The sequence below is a fragment of the Vipera berus genome (genome assembly GCF_964194415.1).
Source record: "Vipera berus genome assembly, chromosome: 14".
NCBI classification, from domain to species: domain Eukaryota; kingdom Metazoa; phylum Chordata; class Lepidosauria; order Squamata; family Viperidae; genus Vipera; species Vipera berus.
Genome location: NC_138217.1, coordinates 13,268,537 through 13,288,729, shown reverse-complemented (window position 1 = coordinate 13,288,729; position 20,193 = coordinate 13,268,537). Strand labels below are relative to the sequence as shown.

Below are 20,193 nucleotides of genomic sequence, written 5' to 3'. Positions count from 1 at the left end.
GGCTCAAGTTAAAGCATTAAAATAGGAGTGGATAAAAAGGACTGGTGCATAGATGGGGTCTCTTCTTAAGCTACCAGCTACCTCCGGAATGGGAGTCCTGCATTGGGGGGCCCCAGCCAGTTGGCAGAGCCAGGTTTCCGGACCCTTCCCGAAGGCCAAGAGTTTCCTGCAGGGTAGACCCCTCTCTAAACACTTTGGTATAGCGGCTGATGGGCCCTGTTGAGAAATCGGGACGTAGTAAATTCTGCTTTAGGAACAGAAGCCAGCCGCTCTCTCTTGGCCCTAGGAAGAAGGCAAGGGCGAACCATTTGCCAAGAAATTCTCAGGAGTCTCGCTGCAAGGCACCAAAAGGAATCAGATAAATGCTCTCGGGATTCATCCTGTCTCCCTCTTGTCATCTAAACAAAATTTGGCAGCAGCTCTTTACCACACCAAAGGTTTGGGCTGCTGGCATTTCTAGGGCCTTTTAATATTTCCCTTCTAGACACAGATTTTTCTGCAGCACAGGGTCCAGGAAGTATTTTAACAGGAGGGGGTCCATTCCAGGCCCACTGAAGAACGGGGGAATGTTCACGCCATCTCAGGCTTTCCTTACCTGGAGATTTGGCTGTCATCTTTTACATTTTAATGTATGTTTTCTTTAAAATGGAAAAAAATCATTATCAGTAAACAAACCTACCAGCTAATGTACATAAGCAGCAAATTAAGTAGCTCCATGAATTTGTCGTATCTGTCCCACGAAGCACAAAGCCGTCAGCTTGGCCTGGTATTGATTTCTGCAAATATATATTATTTTACACTGTAAGTATCAGGAGCCTGCTGTCATTAATATGACAGTTAGATTTAAAATGCATTAGTTTAATAAAAATGCATAAAGCAAAATAGGACTGCATTAGTTGCCTGGCAAAATTCAATTTCATAAATATTAGCTCATGTTAAGATGCATTGATTTCCTGGGAAATTGGATTGGTCAAAGGGAATTTATATTTCATTGGAATGGGAATGTATCCATTTGCATGTGCACACACACACACACACACACACATGTGCTTCTAGGTACACACAAACATTTGCATATGTGCTAGGTTAGTCAAAAGCATTCACCTATAAAGCTCATACACAGCAATATGTTATATAGTTTAAGAAGACAGAATTAAGCAAGATAGGGGGGGAAATGCAATAATTATGCATAAGCTATGCCACTCTATGGTGGGGTTTCAACGTAATAATTGCAGATTATGATCACTGTATTTGCCCTCAATGAGATGCACAATTAACCAATTCTGGTCATCTGCATAGAGACCTGATCTCATCCTTGTGAATTATATGACCAACTGGGATCTACTTTGTATGTAATTCCTGCCAGGAAAAAAATTGCACATGTGTGTGCGTGTGTGCGCGCGTGTGTGTATTTAAATTGTCTTTAACAGCAACAACAGCAATAAAGTTAATATTTGGAGAATCAACCCGCCCAAAGTGGAGACTGCATTCTCCTCTGGAGTCTCTTCCTTGCTTCAGGATCCCTTGAACTCTGATTCCAGCTGAAGATCCAGATGGAATCAGAGGCTTCCCTCACATACCCAGATGTGTTCACAGAGCATAGCAACAGCTGGATTTTTAGCAGCAGCATCCCATGGTCCAGGAATTGGCAGCTGCAGACCCATCTGGGATCCATGTTGTGCCGTTCCTTTTTCAAGACCAAAATAAATTCCGAGAGGCAGTAGCTTCTTCCAGGAAATGAGGGTCAGGAATGGGGGACAAGCTGAACGTGGCTGTTATTACCTCTCTCTGGAGAAGCCACAGATGGCTGCTTGCAAGGGGAGCCTGTTCCACGAGCCAGCTCCCAGGAATAGGTTTCCCAAGATTCAAGTGAAACCCGGAGATTAAATCAGGCCAAATCTGTAGCATTGTGAAGAGATTCCCAATTTAGGTCAATTCATTCCACCATCATGATTTAAATGGTAAGCTGCTTGAGGCAGGGATCTCTCCCTCTTTTTCCCAAATGCACAATTATTCTGTTAATTAACCTCATCCTTATTTGATTTTTCCCACCTGCATAGGTGAATGAATGCTCGACCTGACAAGAGGAAAGAAAAATAGCAGCTAAGTCCGGTGGATAAATTCACCCCAAAGTGAGGAGGAAACACTCCCCCCCCTGAAATTTCAAAGCTGAGCAGGACCCACCCCCAGTCCAGCAGAAGAGGCAGGTCACCCGAACAACAGAAACACGTAAGTAACAGCAAGAGAGTCAAATACCTCCCTGCTTTATCTGCAGAGGATGCTGTGTTTTACATGAAAAAAAGGCTTTCTAATTAATGGGCCAGCCCTCTTGCCTGCGATAAAAAAAAAGGAGCAGAAGAAAAGGGCTTGATTAACCTACTTTCCCCCCCCCCATCCTCCCCCTCCATTTTGCTCCTTCCCTCTTTCTTTCTGGCAGGCCCGATAACATTCTTCTCCTTTGCAGGAAAAGCATGATTTATCCCCCTCTGCCACAGGAGAGGGAATTCTGTTGTGGAGTCAGCCGGCAGAAAGCTAGCAAGGTTAATTAGTTTGCTTGATTTCGTGTTAATTTGCCCACATGAAAGGGCTGACGGCAAGCGCAAAAGGGGCCTGGTTTCCCATTGCATGACAGAAAACTCGAGAACCAGGACCAGGCAAACAGAACAGCGGATCTAGCAAGGGCAGTGGAGAATTCTTGGAGGACTCCAGCGTCACCCAAACACGGCTTGTATATCACTAAACACACATAACACACACACACACACACACACACACACACACACACACAAAGAGTGCCTGTCGGGGCATAAGATCTATGGAAGTGTTGCAACCAAAAGAAATCCACCTGCTTTGAGCAACCTTTGCTCCTCAGCTTTGGAGAAAAACACCTTTGAACACAAGACCCTTTCAAAAGGGAAGAGAATTAAGCCCAGGGTTACCCAGAGCCATGCAGAACATACACCCCACCACAAAGCCCAAAGCCAAAAAGGTGGTAGAACTGGCTGTGACTCATTTAACAGCAGCCTTGCTTAGAAATGGAAGTTCTGGTCCCAATTGCAGTTATAAGTCAAGGACAATTTGGATTCCTGAGAATCTTTTTTTTCTTTTCTTTCCAAGAGGAATTCCTCCAGTTTAGATCACCAACCCGCTGGGATTAGGATCCTTTGACTCGGGCCTCCTGATCAGTAAGGTGTGGACCTCATTCAGCTGCTTCTCGTTGTTTGTGGTTCCTCTAAATGTACAAATACAGAACGTCTGCTGCCCTTCGGAAGCTGTTGTGGCTTTCTTCAGGCTAACAGGGGAGTTTAGCCGAGTTTAGAACTGAAGGATTTGTAGCTCAACAGGGGGAAAAGGCCGGTGATGTAGGAAGTTGAAATTAAAAAAATTATACACATTTCCGTGATGGAATTCTTCGTTCCTTCAACAAGTGTCCCTATTTCAGTTGTTCCGGGTGCTTGTAACTTATCTGGTTCCCCTGCACTGCTTTCTGGACATTTAAGTACGGTGCAGGTTCAAGATCCCCAGCTGAGCTTTTTTTTTATGACAACTCACATTAAGCCATTGCATGTTACTTCCTAACATTTATAGATTTTTCCTAATGCTGGAAATTAAGATAATTGCACCCAGGGCCAATTAATCTTGCTGAACTCTGGAAGAGAGAAAGAGAGGCAGTCCCCAAAGCTTGATTAAAAGTGAAGGCTCTGGGGCTGTCTCGATCCGTGCATTGGGCTAATTTTTCCCTCCCTTTGATGATCAAGGAAGGGGGCCGCGGAGCCGTGCCACCCAATCTCGTGGCTCCAGGAAAATCAAGGAAGGCTGTGTTTTAACTATTACAATTTATCCTGCAATTTTTCTTTTTCGTGTATCCTGCATCTCTGATTATTACCGATTGCTAAAGACCCGGAAGCAGATCACTGCAAAGGTTTTAACTTCAAAGCTTAGCACCAGTCGCTGAAAGTTAACTCCGTTAACTCCGCTTCATTTTACACAAAGTAAAGCTGAGAGCTGCTATTGTTTTTCACAGGCAGCATTGGCAGGCAAATGACAGGTGTCATCTCCGGCTCTTTTTAAAGTTCCAGTCTACCAATGAGAAGTCAAAAGCTAAGCCCAGACTAGCACTCTAGGGCAGTCAACCTTGGGCACTTGAAGATGCCTGGATTTCAACTCCCAGAATTCCCCAGCCAACCATGGGAGTTGAAGTCTGGGCATCTTTCAGCGAACAAAGTTGAGAAACTCTGCTCTATGGAATCACAGCTCAGCACCAAGGACAGCTCTCCTTGCTAATCTACTGTTAGTTTTCAGAGTCGACTGATGCCTGTCACAGCTTCTCCAAGCATGGCTAGCTAAGGAATTCTGGGAGCTGAAGTCCACACGTCTTAAAAGTTGCCAAGTTTTGAGACCCTTGATCCAGAGCGCAACTACTATTGTGGGATTGATTTCACACAGTTTTGTGTTAGAAATTTGAGACTTGGAAGAATTTGCTTTGCCAAAACTGGTTACTAGTTCCCAGTTTTTGTGGGAAACTTCAAAGCAGAGCTATCAGTTCATAAGGACTAAAAATTGATATAAAGCTATACCTAAAATTAATTCTGATAGAAATACCATATTGCCCCACTGTTGGAAAAGTCTCTTCACCAAATTAAGAAGTCTCTCTCTCTAATTAAAATACTCCTTGTTGTAGAAAACTCCACCCAAACTAAGTTACAAATCATCAAGCTTTTGTACATCAAAGGTACTTGGGAATCACCTAAAGACTCATAAGCAGCTGCAACGTTTTCATAAATGCGTGACGCCGTCAAGTTTGGTACACCGTGTGAGTCTTAGACACAAATTAAAATAGCTGCCTTTTTGACAAGGTAAGCCATGCAGATCAGATTAAATGCATTTTAAAAAAATCTAAAAACATTCTTTCTAAAGCCAATGCAGTTGAATATACTCCTGGGTATGGCCCTATGGTGAGATGAGAAAGAATTATCTTTATGTTCTTGTTTTTTTAATGAGTTTCAGTATTATTATCAGGTTTCACCGGAAGAGGGCAGGCAAAGCTCAAGGCTCCTGTTTCCTTTCTTAAATCACCACACTGTAAATAGAAAACAAAGCAGGCTTGCAGCACTGCCTTATTAGCAACCTCCTTGCCCGTGGACTCGTGGATGGTAGCAGATTTCTGCAGCCTAGTCTGCAGTGAAATGCGTTTATTGTAAACTTGCCATGCTGTTTAATCTGACGTCGTTTCTGCTTTCATATATTGGCTGAAGCATCTCGGGGGTTTAGAGGTAGTTGCAGGAGAGGGAACGGCAAGAAAATAATAGTACTCTGGAATGAAATTCAAGTGGCCATCTCAGAATTCCCTAGCTCATAAATCAGTTCCAGTCTAGCATTATCTTGTTGCACATTTCAAAATTAAGACAGTACAGGTTGGCGATGGGAATTAGAACCAAAGCAGGACAGTGAAGTTTACCGAGGGGATGAAAAGCCACTGCTGCAGTCCGTCAAATGGCTTGGCCTGAATAAGCCATCCGGAAATGTATTCTTCTCCCTCCTTTGTCTGGCATGCTGGGCCTCCCTTTCTATTTAAATCCTTTTTAAAATGCCTGGCCGCTTCCCCTGCCTCTGAGCCTTTTTGCTCCAGAAGAGCTGGGATGCATTTTCTTTCTCTGACTTCTCTTTCTGCTTGCTGGAGGCAGGCAAAGCACTACACGTAATGGGTAGGAATCAGCTTTTTGATTGCTATTGTTATTATTATTATTATTTTCGATCCCTTCCAAATTGTTCTTCCTGTTCTGGCTTAAAGCTTCAGCTGAGGAGAGCTGAAATAGCATTTTAGGCCTCTAAAGCTCTTAGAATGAGCATCGGGCTTCAGAAGAATCCAGACAAAAAGGAATTGCCACTGAACAGGAATGCTTGCTGGGATATTAAAGGCTGCCTTAAAAAAATGTTAGATTAAATTCTCTTTCTACCACCAAAATAATCTTAAACCTTCCTTTTCATCCCTCTGTAGGTCAGGGTGGGCGGCACTGTCCTTTCTATAAAACAATTATAACAAGTTTTCAATAAAATCCCTCAACAGTCTGAGTCTTCAGGCTGGGCGTAGCAATGTATGTCCCTAAAATGCAGAAGCTTTAAGAACTTTATCCTAAGAACGGTTTCCCCCCTTCTTTTTCACTAACTAATTAACCAAGCAAACAAATTCAGGGGGACGAATTGGGAGGAAAAATCCTTTGATTTTTACCTGCTAGTAAGGTCACTTATTTCAAAATCTAGATATATATGCAACCTGTGCAAATGATTATCGTAAATACGATATTCATGCAAAGCAGCCTGCAAATCCCAATTTTTCAGAAGTTCTGGGAATTCTGAAGCTTGCAGGGCCAAGACCCCTTGGGGAAAACCAGGATAACAATGTAAAGGATGGAACAGGCCTATATATAGATTCCAGGCTCTGGATGGTTGAATAAGAGAATCTGTCTTTGCCTGTTTCACAGGGAGATTTAAAGAGAGGGAGAGAGAGACAGACAGAGACAGAGAGAGGAGAGAGAGAGAGAGAAAAAGAAAGAAAGAAAGAAAGAAAGAGGGGGGGAGGGAGGGGGGGGAAGGACCTCAGATCAACAGCAGCAGCTGTTCACCCTTGCATCCATTTCCATCGTGTTTGGTTAAGACAGCTGCAGGCAACTGTGAATTATATGGAGGGCATTGTTTGGACTCTGTCACCTTCCCTGCCTCCCCACCCCTTTGTCTAAGTGTATTCCAGTCCGGGGGGGGGGGGGGAGGAAAAATGCTCAGGAGCAGAGAGCACCAGCTAAAAATATAAGTGCAAAGGAGAGGAAGATGCCTCACCCCGCTGGTCAGCCATAACTGAATCGAGAGAGGCCACTTTGGCCTTGGGACACTCACAGTGGCCTTTTCCCAGAGGGCTAAGATTAGTTTTTAGAAGCTTAGAGCTTCGGAATATGAGAAAGGTTTGAACTCTCTTCTCTGCTTGGTAAAACAACCCTGCGAGGTAGATAAATGTCCCCTTGAGCAGAAGTGGTTTGCTGTTGCTGCCTCTCAGGATTTCGTTCTTGATGATGTTTTTACTTTCCAATCTAGCCTAGAACCTCAGGATCTCCTCGGGGTCTCCCATCCATCCAAGTACTCCCCAGGACTGACTCGGCTTCCCCAAGATGACTTAGCTCCCCATCCATTGCTGACATTGAATTCATTGTTTGATTTGACAGTCAAAGAAAGGATTGAGAACGGGGCAGGGGGAATCAGCGCTTGCAGCCAAGTGGGCATCCTGGACTCCTAATAGCGAAGATTCAGGGTTTCCCCCATCTGCAGTGCCCCAATCCTAGGTTTGATGTCTTGATACCATTATCGTTTGAAGGAATAATCAAAAGGGACGTCTGTTATATATATATGGAGGCAGAGAATACATTGTGGGCTCCCCAACGCACACATTGGAGACCAACTGACACCCACAGGTGTCCGGCTATTATCTGGCTGCTGGAAGAACGTTGCGTCGACATCTTAAATGGAAAGGCTGTCTGGGCGGCTGGCGTGTCCCTAACCTTGGGGGCCTCTGTTGTTCTGGCATGTCACCACATGACAATGCAGGCTGATATTTAAGAAGGCCGAAGAGAGAATGGAGGGAGAAGAGGATTAACTCACCTATTACAGCCAAAAGAGGAGATGGGTTTATTTATAATCTGGGTTGGGCCTTATTTATTGTCTCCTCGGGCAGAGCAACGGGGGCACCCACCGAAGGAACCGTCTCCGAACAGCACCCTGAGCTGCACAATTTGGTCTTAGAAATGGTGAGTAAAAGGAGGGTGGGAGAGAGGGAGGGGTCGTGAGTTGGAACGGGAGGGAAAGAACCAGGAATTCAAGCATTCCGGATAAAAAATAAGGGGGTGCCCTTCAGTGAGTGAGGATGTTTCAAAGAACGAGAATTCTAGTATCAGGTGGAACTAGGTTACACGCTGACCTCCCTTCAGAAGAAGCGTGGAGAGTAAGTGGTGCATGGTAGGCCAGTTAAGTTGGAATTAACTGATAGGACTTGGTTTTAATCACATTTATTCTTTGAGACCTAGGGTTCCGGCATAGTACCACATGTTTATCAACCAGATGATTTTATAATTTAGAAGCAATGATTTAATGGCGCCAAAAATTGACTCCATCCATTTTTCCTTATTGGGTTGACATCGTTCTCATACCCTTGGTTTGATATTGGCATGTCCCCTTCATACATTCTATCTCTTTCTGTATTCAAATCCTTTCTTAAAATTTCCAATTTGTCCTTCTACTTTAAGCACAATTCTTTTGGTTTTCCAAAATGTCAAAATCCATATATCAGTACATCTCTTTCTTTTGAGCATCTCTACCTCCACCATCAAATGTGAAATTGTAAACTTCTCCAGTCAGGGAAAACCCTGCATGGACTTTTTCATGGGGCATTTTCCATGGATGGCACTAAATCAATCGTGGTCCGATAACTCTCTTGACCAATAAAACAGTAAAGACAGTGTTGCTTTCTGCTTATGGCTTTGGGTAGGCGGCCTGGGACCATTATTCGACCCAGCAGATGGTACCTCTAGATGTTAAGCAGATGCCGCTAATCGTGTTGTGTTTAATCTCCCCAAAGTCACCCAAGAAAGCTAAGAAGAGGGCAGAAGGTGCCAATTCGAACGTCTTCTCCATGTTTGAACAGGCACAGATCCAGGAGTTTAAGGAGGTATGTCAACAGAGGCAGTAAAATCTTTTGCAAACAGTTTTTAGTACAAATCCAGGTGAGCAGAATATCCTTACCCAAGAACATGGAAAACGTGGGTAACACGCTAACATCCTCTTGGCTTCTGTTCTACCTGCATAATTAAGAGTCCGTATTTGGATTTCAGTCACGCTACACAATCTAAGGCCTGAGGAATCAAACTCTCAGCCAATCTTTTTTTTTAAGCATGGAAGTATGTGCTTAAGTCCTAGATGATTCTACATTCTTGTAGATCAAAGGCTGTAATAGCCAATTTAAAAAGACTTTATTGGAGCTTAATCTGAAGCCTGGTCTTAGTTCTGGAACCTAGCTGAAATGCCCTAGCTGAATATTGCAGCATAAGGTCTTCCAGATTCCAGCCATGGAAAGTTCATACTGAAATATTATCTCCTGTGTCAATTGCATGCTGGATTGATTTTTATCTTTTCCTAAACCGTATACATTCCCCAACCATCTTGCAGATCGCAGAAAGACCCAGAGTTCACTAATGTATCCTGCATAATTACAGGATAGGGCTGGAAGAATATTTCAAAAGAGGAATTTGAAAGGCTGGGCACACACTTCTGTGTGAAGACAGCTGGGGGCGGCTTCAAAAGCAATTGTGGTAGATCTAACAGTCTGAGATCAGGTGCTTCTTACCTGCTACTCTGTACGAGACGTGTCGTTTCTCCCCTTTCAGGCTTTCACCATCATGGATCAGAACCGCGATGGTTTCATTGACAAATCAGATCTGAGAGATACATTTGCAGCACTAGGTAAGCAAAGAAATGCCTTTACGTTAGGATATCAACCCATGTCCTATTAGTAATTTATACAGGATCTCATTGAGAAAAAATATTTCAATTATGCTTCCCTTGCCCCTGCCCAAAATGTTATCTCAAGTCAGAATTAAATTAAGATGTAAACCATGAGAGAGAGAAAGAAATAAGTAGGGAAATCCAGAACTCTGGCTTGAAATAGAACTGAGAGTTCCATTTTAGGTCAAGGCGATTTATCTCTTTCCTAGCCAAATGCGGCTAGTATGGACTGTTGGATTTTTCTTAATTTTTGCAATTTTGGCAATAAATGTAAGAAATTTCTCCATTCTTCAACCTTAGGCAGGGGTGGCAGAGATGCTATTGTTCTGCTGCTTGCTTGTCAGCTCTCTGGGGTAAACCAGACGGGAAACGCCACTAGATGAGCTAATTCTACTGTACTTTAGTATAAGGCTGCATTAAGAGAACTTTGCAAGTCTGAAAGTACAAAACTTCCTTCCATCCCTTTTAATTGCTCGATTTGTTAGGGCAGGTCCTTCCTACGTTTGTTCCTCCGAGCACTAAGCCTCTGGAGGCTCTTTTCCTCTCTCCCCCTCATCCTGCAAGGTCATCCACACATTCCAATGCATTGCCTCAAATTAGCTGCACTTGGCACAATCACAACAGGCCTTTCCATATTTTAAGGGATTCCGTGAGAGAGATTCCTCCAGTTGCCTGCTGAGGGATTTGTGTCTGGTTTGGTTTTGCCGGCTTTAGGGCGCCTGAATGTGAAAAATGAAGAGCTTGATGACATGATCAAAGAAGCTCCTGGACCAATTAACTTCACCGTGTTCTTGACAATGTTTGGAGAAAAGCTGAAAGGTAAGATTGGAGGAGCCTCTTTGGTAAGCTGCTTAGGCACCCATCCACACAGACTCGGTTAGGACCATGGAAAAGTAACAGAAATGGTCACTATTCGTGAGTTACCTTGCAGCAGGACAAGCAAGCAAACAAACATATGTTTAAGGTGATGTGGTGCTGGATTCCCAATTCTCCTGGAAAGCTTCCTCGTGTGTCTGAAGGAGGGTTTTATCCTGCTTCACCTGCCCATTTGTTTTCTGTGTGGCCTCAATGGTGACATACCTGCCCACAAACATTGTAAGAAGGGCCACTGTTACAAAGCATTCAGCTTGCTTAGACTTTCCCTGCATCTCCTCTCCCATCCCCTTTTATTTCCTTTCAATTTTCCAGGAGCAGATCCAGAGGAAACCATTCTAAATGCATTTAAAGTCTTTGATCCAGACAGCAAAGGCTTAAAGGCAAGCTAGTAAGTATCTTTGGATCTTGTCCACTTAAAGTGGTCAGAAGATCCTCAGAGCCCTTCCTGCTTCTCTTCCTTTCTTTCTTCTCACTCCCTTAATAAACATTGGTTTAGCATCCGCTCTCTTGGGACAATCTGCTGTGATGCAAATGTACAGTCGGCCTGGCTGCTTATCCTAAAAGCAATTAAGAACTTGTGGGTCCATCCCCATGTGCTCCAGCCTGGATTTCAGAAATGGGAAAGCTGTCGCCTCTATTCTTCACATGGAGCGAGGGGTGGAATTGAGACTGATATTCCTTTGCATCTAATCTTGGTTTTTATTTTTCAGCATTAAAGAGATGCTCATGACACAAGGGGAACGGTTTTCAAAGGAAGAGGTAAGAAATTCCTGAATCACTCCATGGCCTTTCTAGGGAATGCAGTTTGGGAGTGCAGCCCATTGGTCTGTCTTCAAAATGAGGATTTTCAGTTTTACCAAGAGCCACTGAGGTATAAAGCCTCAAAAGGAAATTTCCTGGCTTCTTTGTTCTTCCAGGTAGACCAAATGTTTGCAGCCTTCCCTCCAGATGTGACCGGCAACCTTGACTATAAGAATTTGGTGCACATCATCACACATGGAGAAGAAAAAGATTAAGAAATGGTGGGGAGGCCACTCGGTGTGATGACAAAAGTGATACCTTCTCTGGCCAGCTAAGCTGGGCTGTTGTGTCTTTCCTGTCTGTTGTCATCCTCTTGGCAGTTCCAGCCCTTTGTCTGTCCTATCTGTAGACAGAATGCAGCCATGTCTGGAGAAACCTATTTCTAAAATTGCCTTTCTATTGAATTATTCAGAAAACCTGAGCAGCCCTTGATGAATGATTATGGATGAGGGAAATGGAATAAGCTGTACTCACAGCAAGCCACCTGTTTCTTTTCTGATGTTACAGCAGGGTGTGTTTCTCACTTAACACACAAGGCAAAGAGGTTGTCCAACAACAGTATGTAGAACTGACCGGGAGGCGGCTTCACCCACAGCTAACATCAAGTAAGGACCACAAAGTTGCCACTGCTGGGTATGGAAATTTGCTAGGAACCCAACACATCTATGGAGGCTTCCTACCTATTATGGCAATAGTACTTGGACTTATATACCGCTCCACAGGGTATATAAGCAATTTACAGGGTCAGCACGTTGCCTCCAACAATCTGGGTCCTCGTTTTACTGACTTCGGAAAGATGGAAGGCTGAGTCAACCATGAGCCGCTCAGGATCGAACTGCTGGCTCTGGGAATGCAGAGTTAGCCCCCAATACTGCATTCTGATCACTGCGCCACCACAACTCTGTTGTTTTTAATTCACCTACTCTCTCTCTTAATTTCCCTCCATACAGTTTCTTTCCCTTCTGTCCCCAGAATGATCCCATGAAAAGGTCAATAGGCATATCTAATCTTCTGCTGATTGTGGATTTCTCCCCCCCTCTCAGTCCCCCAATACGTCAGCTGCTACATTAGAGCAGACCTCTTACCCAATGGAGGCACACAGCTGGAACCACACAATTGTCTTTCTGGGTGCCTCTAGAGTTGTCCATCACCTGCTCTTTCCAGGTCATGAAGTCAGCTGTAACAGACACGCTCAGCCGACATAGATTGAGACCCATCCAAAGCCAGTGACTAGGCAGCCTGTGTTGAGGCTCCAGGATTGCAAAACCAAATTTCCAATGTCTACTAGCTTGATGGTGGGTCTACCTTCCTTAGCCTGCCAGCCTGAAATCCCAGATATATGGGTATTACAACTCCCAGGGGTTTCAAGAACCACACACAGGTGCAATCTGTATGGTATGGCATTTCCTCTGTGTCAACATGCTGTGAGATAACACAGCTCGATCACAGTGGGCTATAAATAGTAAAGCTGTCTGGTACCTAGAAAAGCAGGCATCGTCCGTGGATAAATGTGAGTCGTGATCCTACTTCATTGCAGTAGCGCACCCTACTTTTCATCCACTCTGCCTGTTAGCACTGAAAGGACATTTTACCACCTTTCACCTTTCCACCTCTTGAAATATCTTATTGGGATGGTCTTCAGTTTTTTAAGATAAAAAAATATATAAGAAAATTAGAGTTCTCCCAAGGACTTAAGATCTGCTACGTAACAGGTTTATTATGGAGCCATGTTCATATAATATCAGCCCCATGAAGGACATAAGATAAATCTTACATCAGCTGGAGGATGATGGGTGATATAGTCCAATTAGATATTTGAGGGCATATATATAATAAAAAGCAGAGAAATTCAGGGTAACCAAAAAGAGGACTGCAAGCAAGACGGCAAGCGGTAGAAATTCAAGAGACAAAGCTTTCTTTGTTCATAATTTTTTTTTATCATGCAAAGAAAATCCATCTCGGTATCGCATTTTGTACTGTCCGTATATATGTATATATAAAAGTAGATACATGAATCTAAGTATATGAAAGAAGCCAATGAAAACACCCATTTCTTTCTTAGCCCCTACACCGGTGACAATTTCTTTTTGTCTTTGCCGCTCTCCAATCTTTCTCCGATGGAATTCCTTGTGGCTTTTTCCTTCGCCTGGTTTTCCAAGACCATGGCACGCAGATTTCTGTGGTCTAGCGGTTCCACTGTTGGGAAAGGAGCGGGACGTTCAACAGGGTTAGTCTGGAGAACAGGCGTTTTCTTTCCTTTTAAAATCACAGATTCAGGTGAACATTAACACAGTACGAACACAACACCTATGCATTCATCAGCTTGAATCAGGGGTTGGATCAGCAACAAACTCTCCCCGCTCTTAGGCTCTTTTACTGATTAACTTGATTTTTCTTATTTTTCTTGAAGTGTCTTTGGGAAAACTCAGGGAAACCAAGAAAACGCTTGGCAGGAAAAAAAACAACTTACTGAGACACAAACGGACAGCATAAAGGAATTCTCTCTGCCCCTTTAAAAAACTTCCAAGCCAGTCTTGAAAAACCAGACCCTCATCCTTGCCGGCTCCCAATTTTGCACAGCCATCTACCCTTCCTGCAATTACTTACTAGGCTCTGAGGTGTCTGCAAAGGGATCCACACTGAGAGAAGGTGGGGTCACTTTGATGGCATCCATTTTCTTTAGCAAAGCAGTCCCACCCAAAAACGGATTCAGCAATGGGACGGTGTCCAGCTCCCCTTCCACTTGCTTGTAGCGCAAGAAGGATTCAACCAGCAAAAGGTCGTTGCTTTTCTTTTCTAGTATGCCTGCAGAGAGAGAGAGAAGCAAAGGCAACCTGTGAGCATCTCACGCAATGCACAAAGAAGGTGGAAGGCAAGGGGGCCTCCTGGCCCTGATTTGGTAGGTGTGACTCTTGGCTCCAAAGGGTTTCTCCTTAGATCGGGTTTTCCCAATACGCTCCGTTCGATACCGATAAATTTGTTGGATTAGAAAGGGAATTTCTCATTAAAACTTTACATACGAAGACGACATAAGCTATAAGACATTGTTTCCCAACCCTGGAAAATTTAAGAAGTGTGCATCATAGCTGGCTGGGGAATTCTGGGAGTTGAGGTCCACACTTTTCAAAAAGTTCCCAAGGTTGGGAAACACTGATAATTTGAGAGAATTCCTGCTAAGATGCCCCTGGAGGACAAATGACCGAAGACAGCCACTTATGGAAGCTCTCCATTAGTCAACTTAATAATAATAATAATAATAATAATAATAATAATAATAATAATAATAATAATAATAATAATAAGAAGAAGAAGAAGAAGAAGAAGAAGAAGAAGAAGAAGAAGAAGAAGAAGAAGAAGAAGAAGAAGTTGAAAGGGACCTTGGAGGTCATCTAGTCCAACCCCCTGCTCAGGCAGGAAACCCTATACCACAGTATTTCCTCTCCTAGCTTGTCACACAAACACAGGAAGCCTCTGGGGCTCTTTAGGAAAAAAACCCCAAGGCAATCAACTCAGCTTGGTGCGTGGTCGTTTCACTCACTGAAATACTGCATGAAATTCTGATCCGTGATCTCTCCAGTCTCCCCCAGATGCTGCGTAATCTTGGTGGCATCGCAGCCGATCTGCTTGAACAGAAAATCCACGGCGGATTTCAGCTGGTCCAAGATTTTGCTGCTCTCTTTCAGACTGTAAGCATAGAGATTGGCACTTTCGGTGGTCTTCTGCAGTTTTTCCTGTGGGCAAAAAAAGAGGCTGACGGGAAAGTAAAAGTATTACCAGGCCCCCCAAACTTAGCCCAACTGGTTCTCACCCCGGCGAATCATTTTCTTTTATACATAAGGGACAAGGGACACTGCCCTGGTCTCTCCCCCCCTCCTCCTCTCACACAAACACACAAACACACCAGCTCCACTGCGATACCTCCAGGTTTTTCAGACTGCCATGAATTGCAACGTCAGCTGCCTTCTGCTGGGATTTCAGCTGGCTGATTTCATTCTACAAAGTTCAGAAATGCAGAAATCCATCATTTTAGCCTTCAGGCCACTTATGACTTTGCTAGGTGTATTTCTAAAAAGCGCCAGGTTCAGAGGATGCCTGTATTTATTTATTTAACTTGGAAGGCTGTCTGACTCTCAGATGAACTCTGCCAGTTTTATGTAATTAGAGAGGATCAAAAAAAAAATAGTGAAAGGAGAAAAGGGTAAACATGCTTGGATAAGATCACCCCCAAATAGAGAGAGAGAGAGAGAGAGAGAGAGAGAGAGAGAGAGAGAGAGAGAGAGAGAGAAAGAAAGAAAGAAAGAAAGAAAGAAAGAAAGAAAGAAAGAAAGAAAGAAAGAAAGAAAGAAAAAGAAAGAAAGAAAGAAAGAAAGAAAGAAAGAAAGAAAGAAAGAAAGAAAGAAAAAAAGACAAGAAAAACACTTCCTGCCTCCTAGCCCTGAAACACTCGTAATCAGAGTGGAATTCCGATTTATAGAAAAGCTTTCTGAATTGGGTTGAACGCAGATCTCAATTGGGAAGACTTCCGACTCAGGTCTCCCTTTGCTGGATATGCCCAAGAATGTCTCTGCATGCCGTTAACAACGCCCACGAAAAGAAAAGCATAGCCTTGACCCCAATTCTGCACCCCAGGGGAAGCCATCATTGGTGGAGACGAGAGGGATCGCTTCCAAGCTATTTTCAGAGAATTAGCCCAGATGGATTTTGCTGCAGTCTCTCCCCAAGCTGCTTGGTGGCAATAGTCACCCAAGGTTGCCTATAAAGAAGTGTTTGCTTTTTAAAAGTGGCCGTTCATATTTACGGGAAGAATGGCTGACGTGCAGAAGGACTGGACAGCAAAAGCAAAAATGAAAGTGTCCAGGAGAAGGACCCCACCTGGATGACCTCAATCCTCTTCTGCAGCCTTTCCATGTCATTGTTCAGTTCGGTGACGTAGCTGAAGTAGGCGAAGTTCTTCTCTTCCTTCTCCAGGAAGTCCTCCACCAGCTGCCCGATGTCCCCGTTTTCCGTCAGTTTCAGCAGCCGCATGTAGGCCACCTCGTAGCTCTCAAAGCTCTCCCCTTTGGACTTGGCCCGCTTCTTTGCCTTGAGCGCTGAAAGAAAGTTGGGTGTTGAGGATACAGAGCCAGTCAGATTTGTTTTCCTACAAAAAAGTGACCGCCCAGACAAAATAGTGCCTATTGTGGTTGCTATGGTTACTAGACATCCACACCCACATCCAATTAAATACGGTAGCAAAGTTGTACTGTGTCTACTGTATAGGTTTTGCATCCAGAGCCCTCTTCCTATGTGTGGACATCACTTAGAGCATCGTCACACATGATTGCTCAAAAGTTCGTTCACTTGCAGCACCAGGCAGGACATGTTAGCCTTTTGAGTTTGTGTACATTGGCATGAATCGAGTGACAAAACGGTACCGTCTTCCTTTTTGGCCTGTTCCTCAATTTCAGAGCGGTCCACCAGTTTGATGAGCATAAATGCTTTCAGCTTGGTCTCGTGGTTATAGATTCGCTCCAACTCCCGAAACTCAATGTTGAACTGGGCAATATCCTTGGACCGCCGTTCATTCATGGCAGAGATCCTTGCCAGGGCTTCAACCCTAATAAGAAACCGAAAAGCAGATAGGAGAGAGAAAGAGATGACAAGATGAAGCAGTCCAGGCCAAGATTTTGTCGCCTTATTTTGAACCAGCTGAACATCGTATCCCTGAGATATTCCACTCCTAGTCCTGGGACTCATTCATCTAACCTCGGCTCTTTTATGACTCATGGACTTCAATTCCCAAAATTCCTCAGTCATCTGACTGAGGAATTCTGAGAGTTGAAGTCCATGAGTCATAAAAGAGCCGAGGTTGCCTACCCCTGATCTAAAGCAACTTGTGAAGGATACCTTTTTTCTGAATGATGCTCTTTGGTGACCAATTAAGGAACAAACTAAGCCCACAACAGATGGTGGAGTTCTAGAGAGGAGCATTCTATTGCTTTAGTTGATAAATGTCCACTTTAAAAGCTGCTCTGTTTTGAAAAATTAAGGATGCAAGGAAACCTAGCTCTCTTTGCTTAGTCCTGGAAATAGAATCGGTTTTGTATCTGCAGGGAGCATTTGGGTTGGGCAAGGAAAACATTGGTATTAGAGGTTGCCCTGCCTGCCTTCTGTCATCCGACATTAGCATTTTTCATTTTGTTGCAGAGAAGCATGCATCCCCCCTTTAAAAAAACTGTTTACCCAGAGACCCTCCATTAGCAGGGCAATCTCAAATTTGCCCAAACAGTTGAAGTTGCAGTCCTGAAAGTGAGCAGAAGGTCGCACACTTGGTGGTACTCCTCCTCCTCCTCCTCCTCACCTCTGCTCGTAGGCTTGTGTAGACTGCTCAATGGATGTATTCATGGTCCTCTTTTGCTGCTCAAGCTTCTTGTGAAGCCGTGAGTAGATGCCTTCAAATATTGCCTTCTGGCACTGCAGGGTTTCTATTTCTTCCCGGAGTACGGCATTTCTGGTCAAGATGGTGTCAAAATGTACCGTGGCCTGGAGGTCAGAGGTAAAATTAGGAAAGGATCCAGGATGTTCTAAAGCAAGATTTAAAAATGTTTCTCAAAGTCATGGAGAAGAGCGACTAATAATGGGGAAAGCCAAAAAGAGGGTGGAATTTGCAGAATGCATCGTTCACTTTTTCTTTCTGCAACCCTCCACGTCTTTATTCCTTACTGATACACCCAAACTCATGAAGTAGAAGTGAATTATAGGTTTGAGGAGGCCTCAACATCTGAAGCACAAAATTGATGCTGCAGTTACACAAAATTAGGCCAGAGATGTGGTTAATAGATTCCAGTTCTAAATGTATTTTCTGGACTCAGAAGGGAAAGTTACAAAAAAGCCATATTACTTTATATTCACCATCATCCATTATACCTGATTGTTCTAAATTTGGAGTCTTCTACCCCCTCAATTTTATTTTTAAGGACTGTCATTGTGGTTCTTGTTTCAACTGTTCTCCTGAAGGTGGAGACAGATGCTAACGTCTCCACCACAAGGAAGATGCAAGTCTGCAAACTGCTGCTTACGTGATTGAGCTGGTTATCCAGCTTGTGGATTTGCTTCTGAAGCCACTTCCCATCATGCTCCTGCCTCAGCTTGACCATCAGACTCTTTTGGGTCTTAATCTTTTTTGCCACCTCTTCTATCTAAAAGCAGAGGGAGAAATATCTCAAAACTCTTACATTCATTGAAAGAAAATGATTTGAGTTGAATAACTGCAGTGGATTTGCTAATATAATCTCTAAATATTTGATGCTTGTGTATAGGTAGAGTCCTCAACTTACAACAGCTCATTTAGTGACTGTTCACACTGCGAATGTAGCCGCCTCGCCATGGTCACGTGATCAAACTACAAATGCTTGGCAATTGTCTTCTATTTATGACGGTCACATTGTCCCAAGTTATGTGATCAGCTTTTGCGACTTTCTGACAAGCCCAGTCAGAAAGGAAGCCAGATTCTCACTTAACAGTGTTATTAATTTAACAACTGCAACAAATGTCCCGCTTAGCAACAGAAATTTTAGGCCAGGTTGTGGTCCTAAGTCAAGGACAACCTATACAAGAAGCAGTTCCTGCTCCAAAGAAGAAAACAGAGCAAAGGAAATTGAGACTGAGGGGAGGAAGGATATTCCCTAAGCAACAGAATTTCCCCAAATGCTTTGTTTTTCCTAAGAACCTGCAGCTGGAAATCCTTGGGTTTGTGATCTCTGAGCTCTTGAACTGGAGACGGCGTTTGCACAAGGATTAGGGCATGCTAAATTAGTTTTGATTCGCATGAAGAGTGTACCCAGGAGTCAAAAGCGGAAGGCACACGTGTGGGGAGAGAGGAGGAGAGCTGCAAATCTCACGTGCTCGCTGGCAGGCTGTCTATCGTGCTTCACAGCCCCCGCTTTGTAAGTCGCACATTCTCCCAAGCACCTTGTCATCGAGTTCTGCAATCAGATTCTTGGTGGCTCTGATGAGAGCGTCGTATTCATCTCTGGTCTGCAGAAGGAATCTCAGCTCCATGAAGTTCCGGTCATCTATGTAAAGGTTGCGGGGTGATTTGGTGAGAGTTAGCAGGAGATTAATCTCATCGTGTTCTTGTTTCAAGGCATGGATCTGTCTTCTGTGAAGGAAAAAGGAGGGCTGTAGCCAAAGAGCTCAAGCATTCCAAACATTTTCAGGATGGCTGAAAATGCGCCGACACAAAGTGTGAAATCCTAAAGCATCGATTACAAGCTAGAGGAGCTGGAAATGGGTAGGTCTAGTTTAATGAAAAAAAAAAGGCCAGGGGTGACATGACGGCAATCTTCCAATATCTGAGGGGCTGCCACAGAGAAGAGGGAGCCAGCCTCTTCTCCAAGCCATCTGAGGGCAGGACAAGAAGCAACAGAGGGAGAATGAGAGAACCAGCCTAGAACCAAGGGGAAATTTCCTGGCAGTGAGAACTATCAGCAGAACAGAAGCTGCCTCCAAATGTTGTGGGTGCTCCATTACTGGAGGTTTTTAAAAAGAGATTGGATCCCATTTGTCTGAAGTGGTACGGGATCTCCTGCTTGGGCACGGGGCTGGACTAGAACAGGGGTCCCCAACCTGTGGGCCGTGGCTTATTCACAACCAGGGCGCGTAACTGGCTGGCTGGTGCGCGCACGTGCTCAGGGCCTTGTGTGAGTATGTATTGGCTGGCACGTATCAATATTGGTCGTGCACACACACGCACACGCACACACGCCATTGGGCAGCTCCTAGTTAATCTCCGGCAGACTTACTCCTGATAGAACAGTTGCTGCTGTGTTTTGAAACCAAGGGTCTTGCGGCTCTCCACCATGATCCGAAACTGTTGCTGCAGTTTCCTCAGTTCTGCTTCTGCCATCATCTCCTTCTCCTTCTCCGTGTAGTCTGAATTTTCGCTCCTGGAATGAGACGCCCTCCGGCGCTGCAAGTCAGATATTTTTTAAA

The 20,193-nt window shown here is 44.1% G+C and overlaps 2 protein-coding genes across 2 annotated transcripts; one reads left to right on the top strand and one right to left on the bottom strand.

The window, feature by feature from the left end:
* Positions 1-7,716: 7,716 nt before the first annotated feature.
* Positions 7,717-11,875, top strand: MYL2 (myosin light chain 2). The gene is made up of 7 exons (XM_081338795.1): positions 7,717-7,793; positions 8,621-8,710; positions 9,426-9,501; positions 10,258-10,362; positions 10,732-10,807; positions 11,130-11,178; positions 11,337-11,875. Exons 1-7 carry the CDS (start codon positions 7,791-7,793, stop codon positions 11,433-11,435), a joined length of 498 nt encoding a protein of 165 aa, XP_081194921.1. The 5' UTR covers positions 7,717-7,790; the 3' UTR covers positions 11,436-11,875.
* Positions 11,876-12,896: 1,021 nt separating this feature from the next.
* Positions 12,897-20,125, bottom strand: CCDC63 (coiled-coil domain containing 63). The gene is made up of 10 exons (XM_081338699.1): positions 20,004-20,125; positions 19,171-19,360; positions 18,279-18,398; positions 17,561-17,742; positions 16,635-16,816; positions 16,093-16,310; positions 15,139-15,213; positions 14,759-14,951; positions 13,828-14,025; positions 12,897-13,416 (listed from the first exon to the last, which is right to left on the bottom strand). The coding sequence occupies exons 1-10, from the start codon at positions 20,108-20,110 to the stop codon at positions 13,286-13,288; spliced, it is 1,596 nt and encodes a 531-aa protein (XP_081194825.1). The 5' UTR covers positions 20,111-20,125; the 3' UTR covers positions 12,897-13,285.
* Positions 20,126-20,193: the final 68 nt, after the last annotated feature.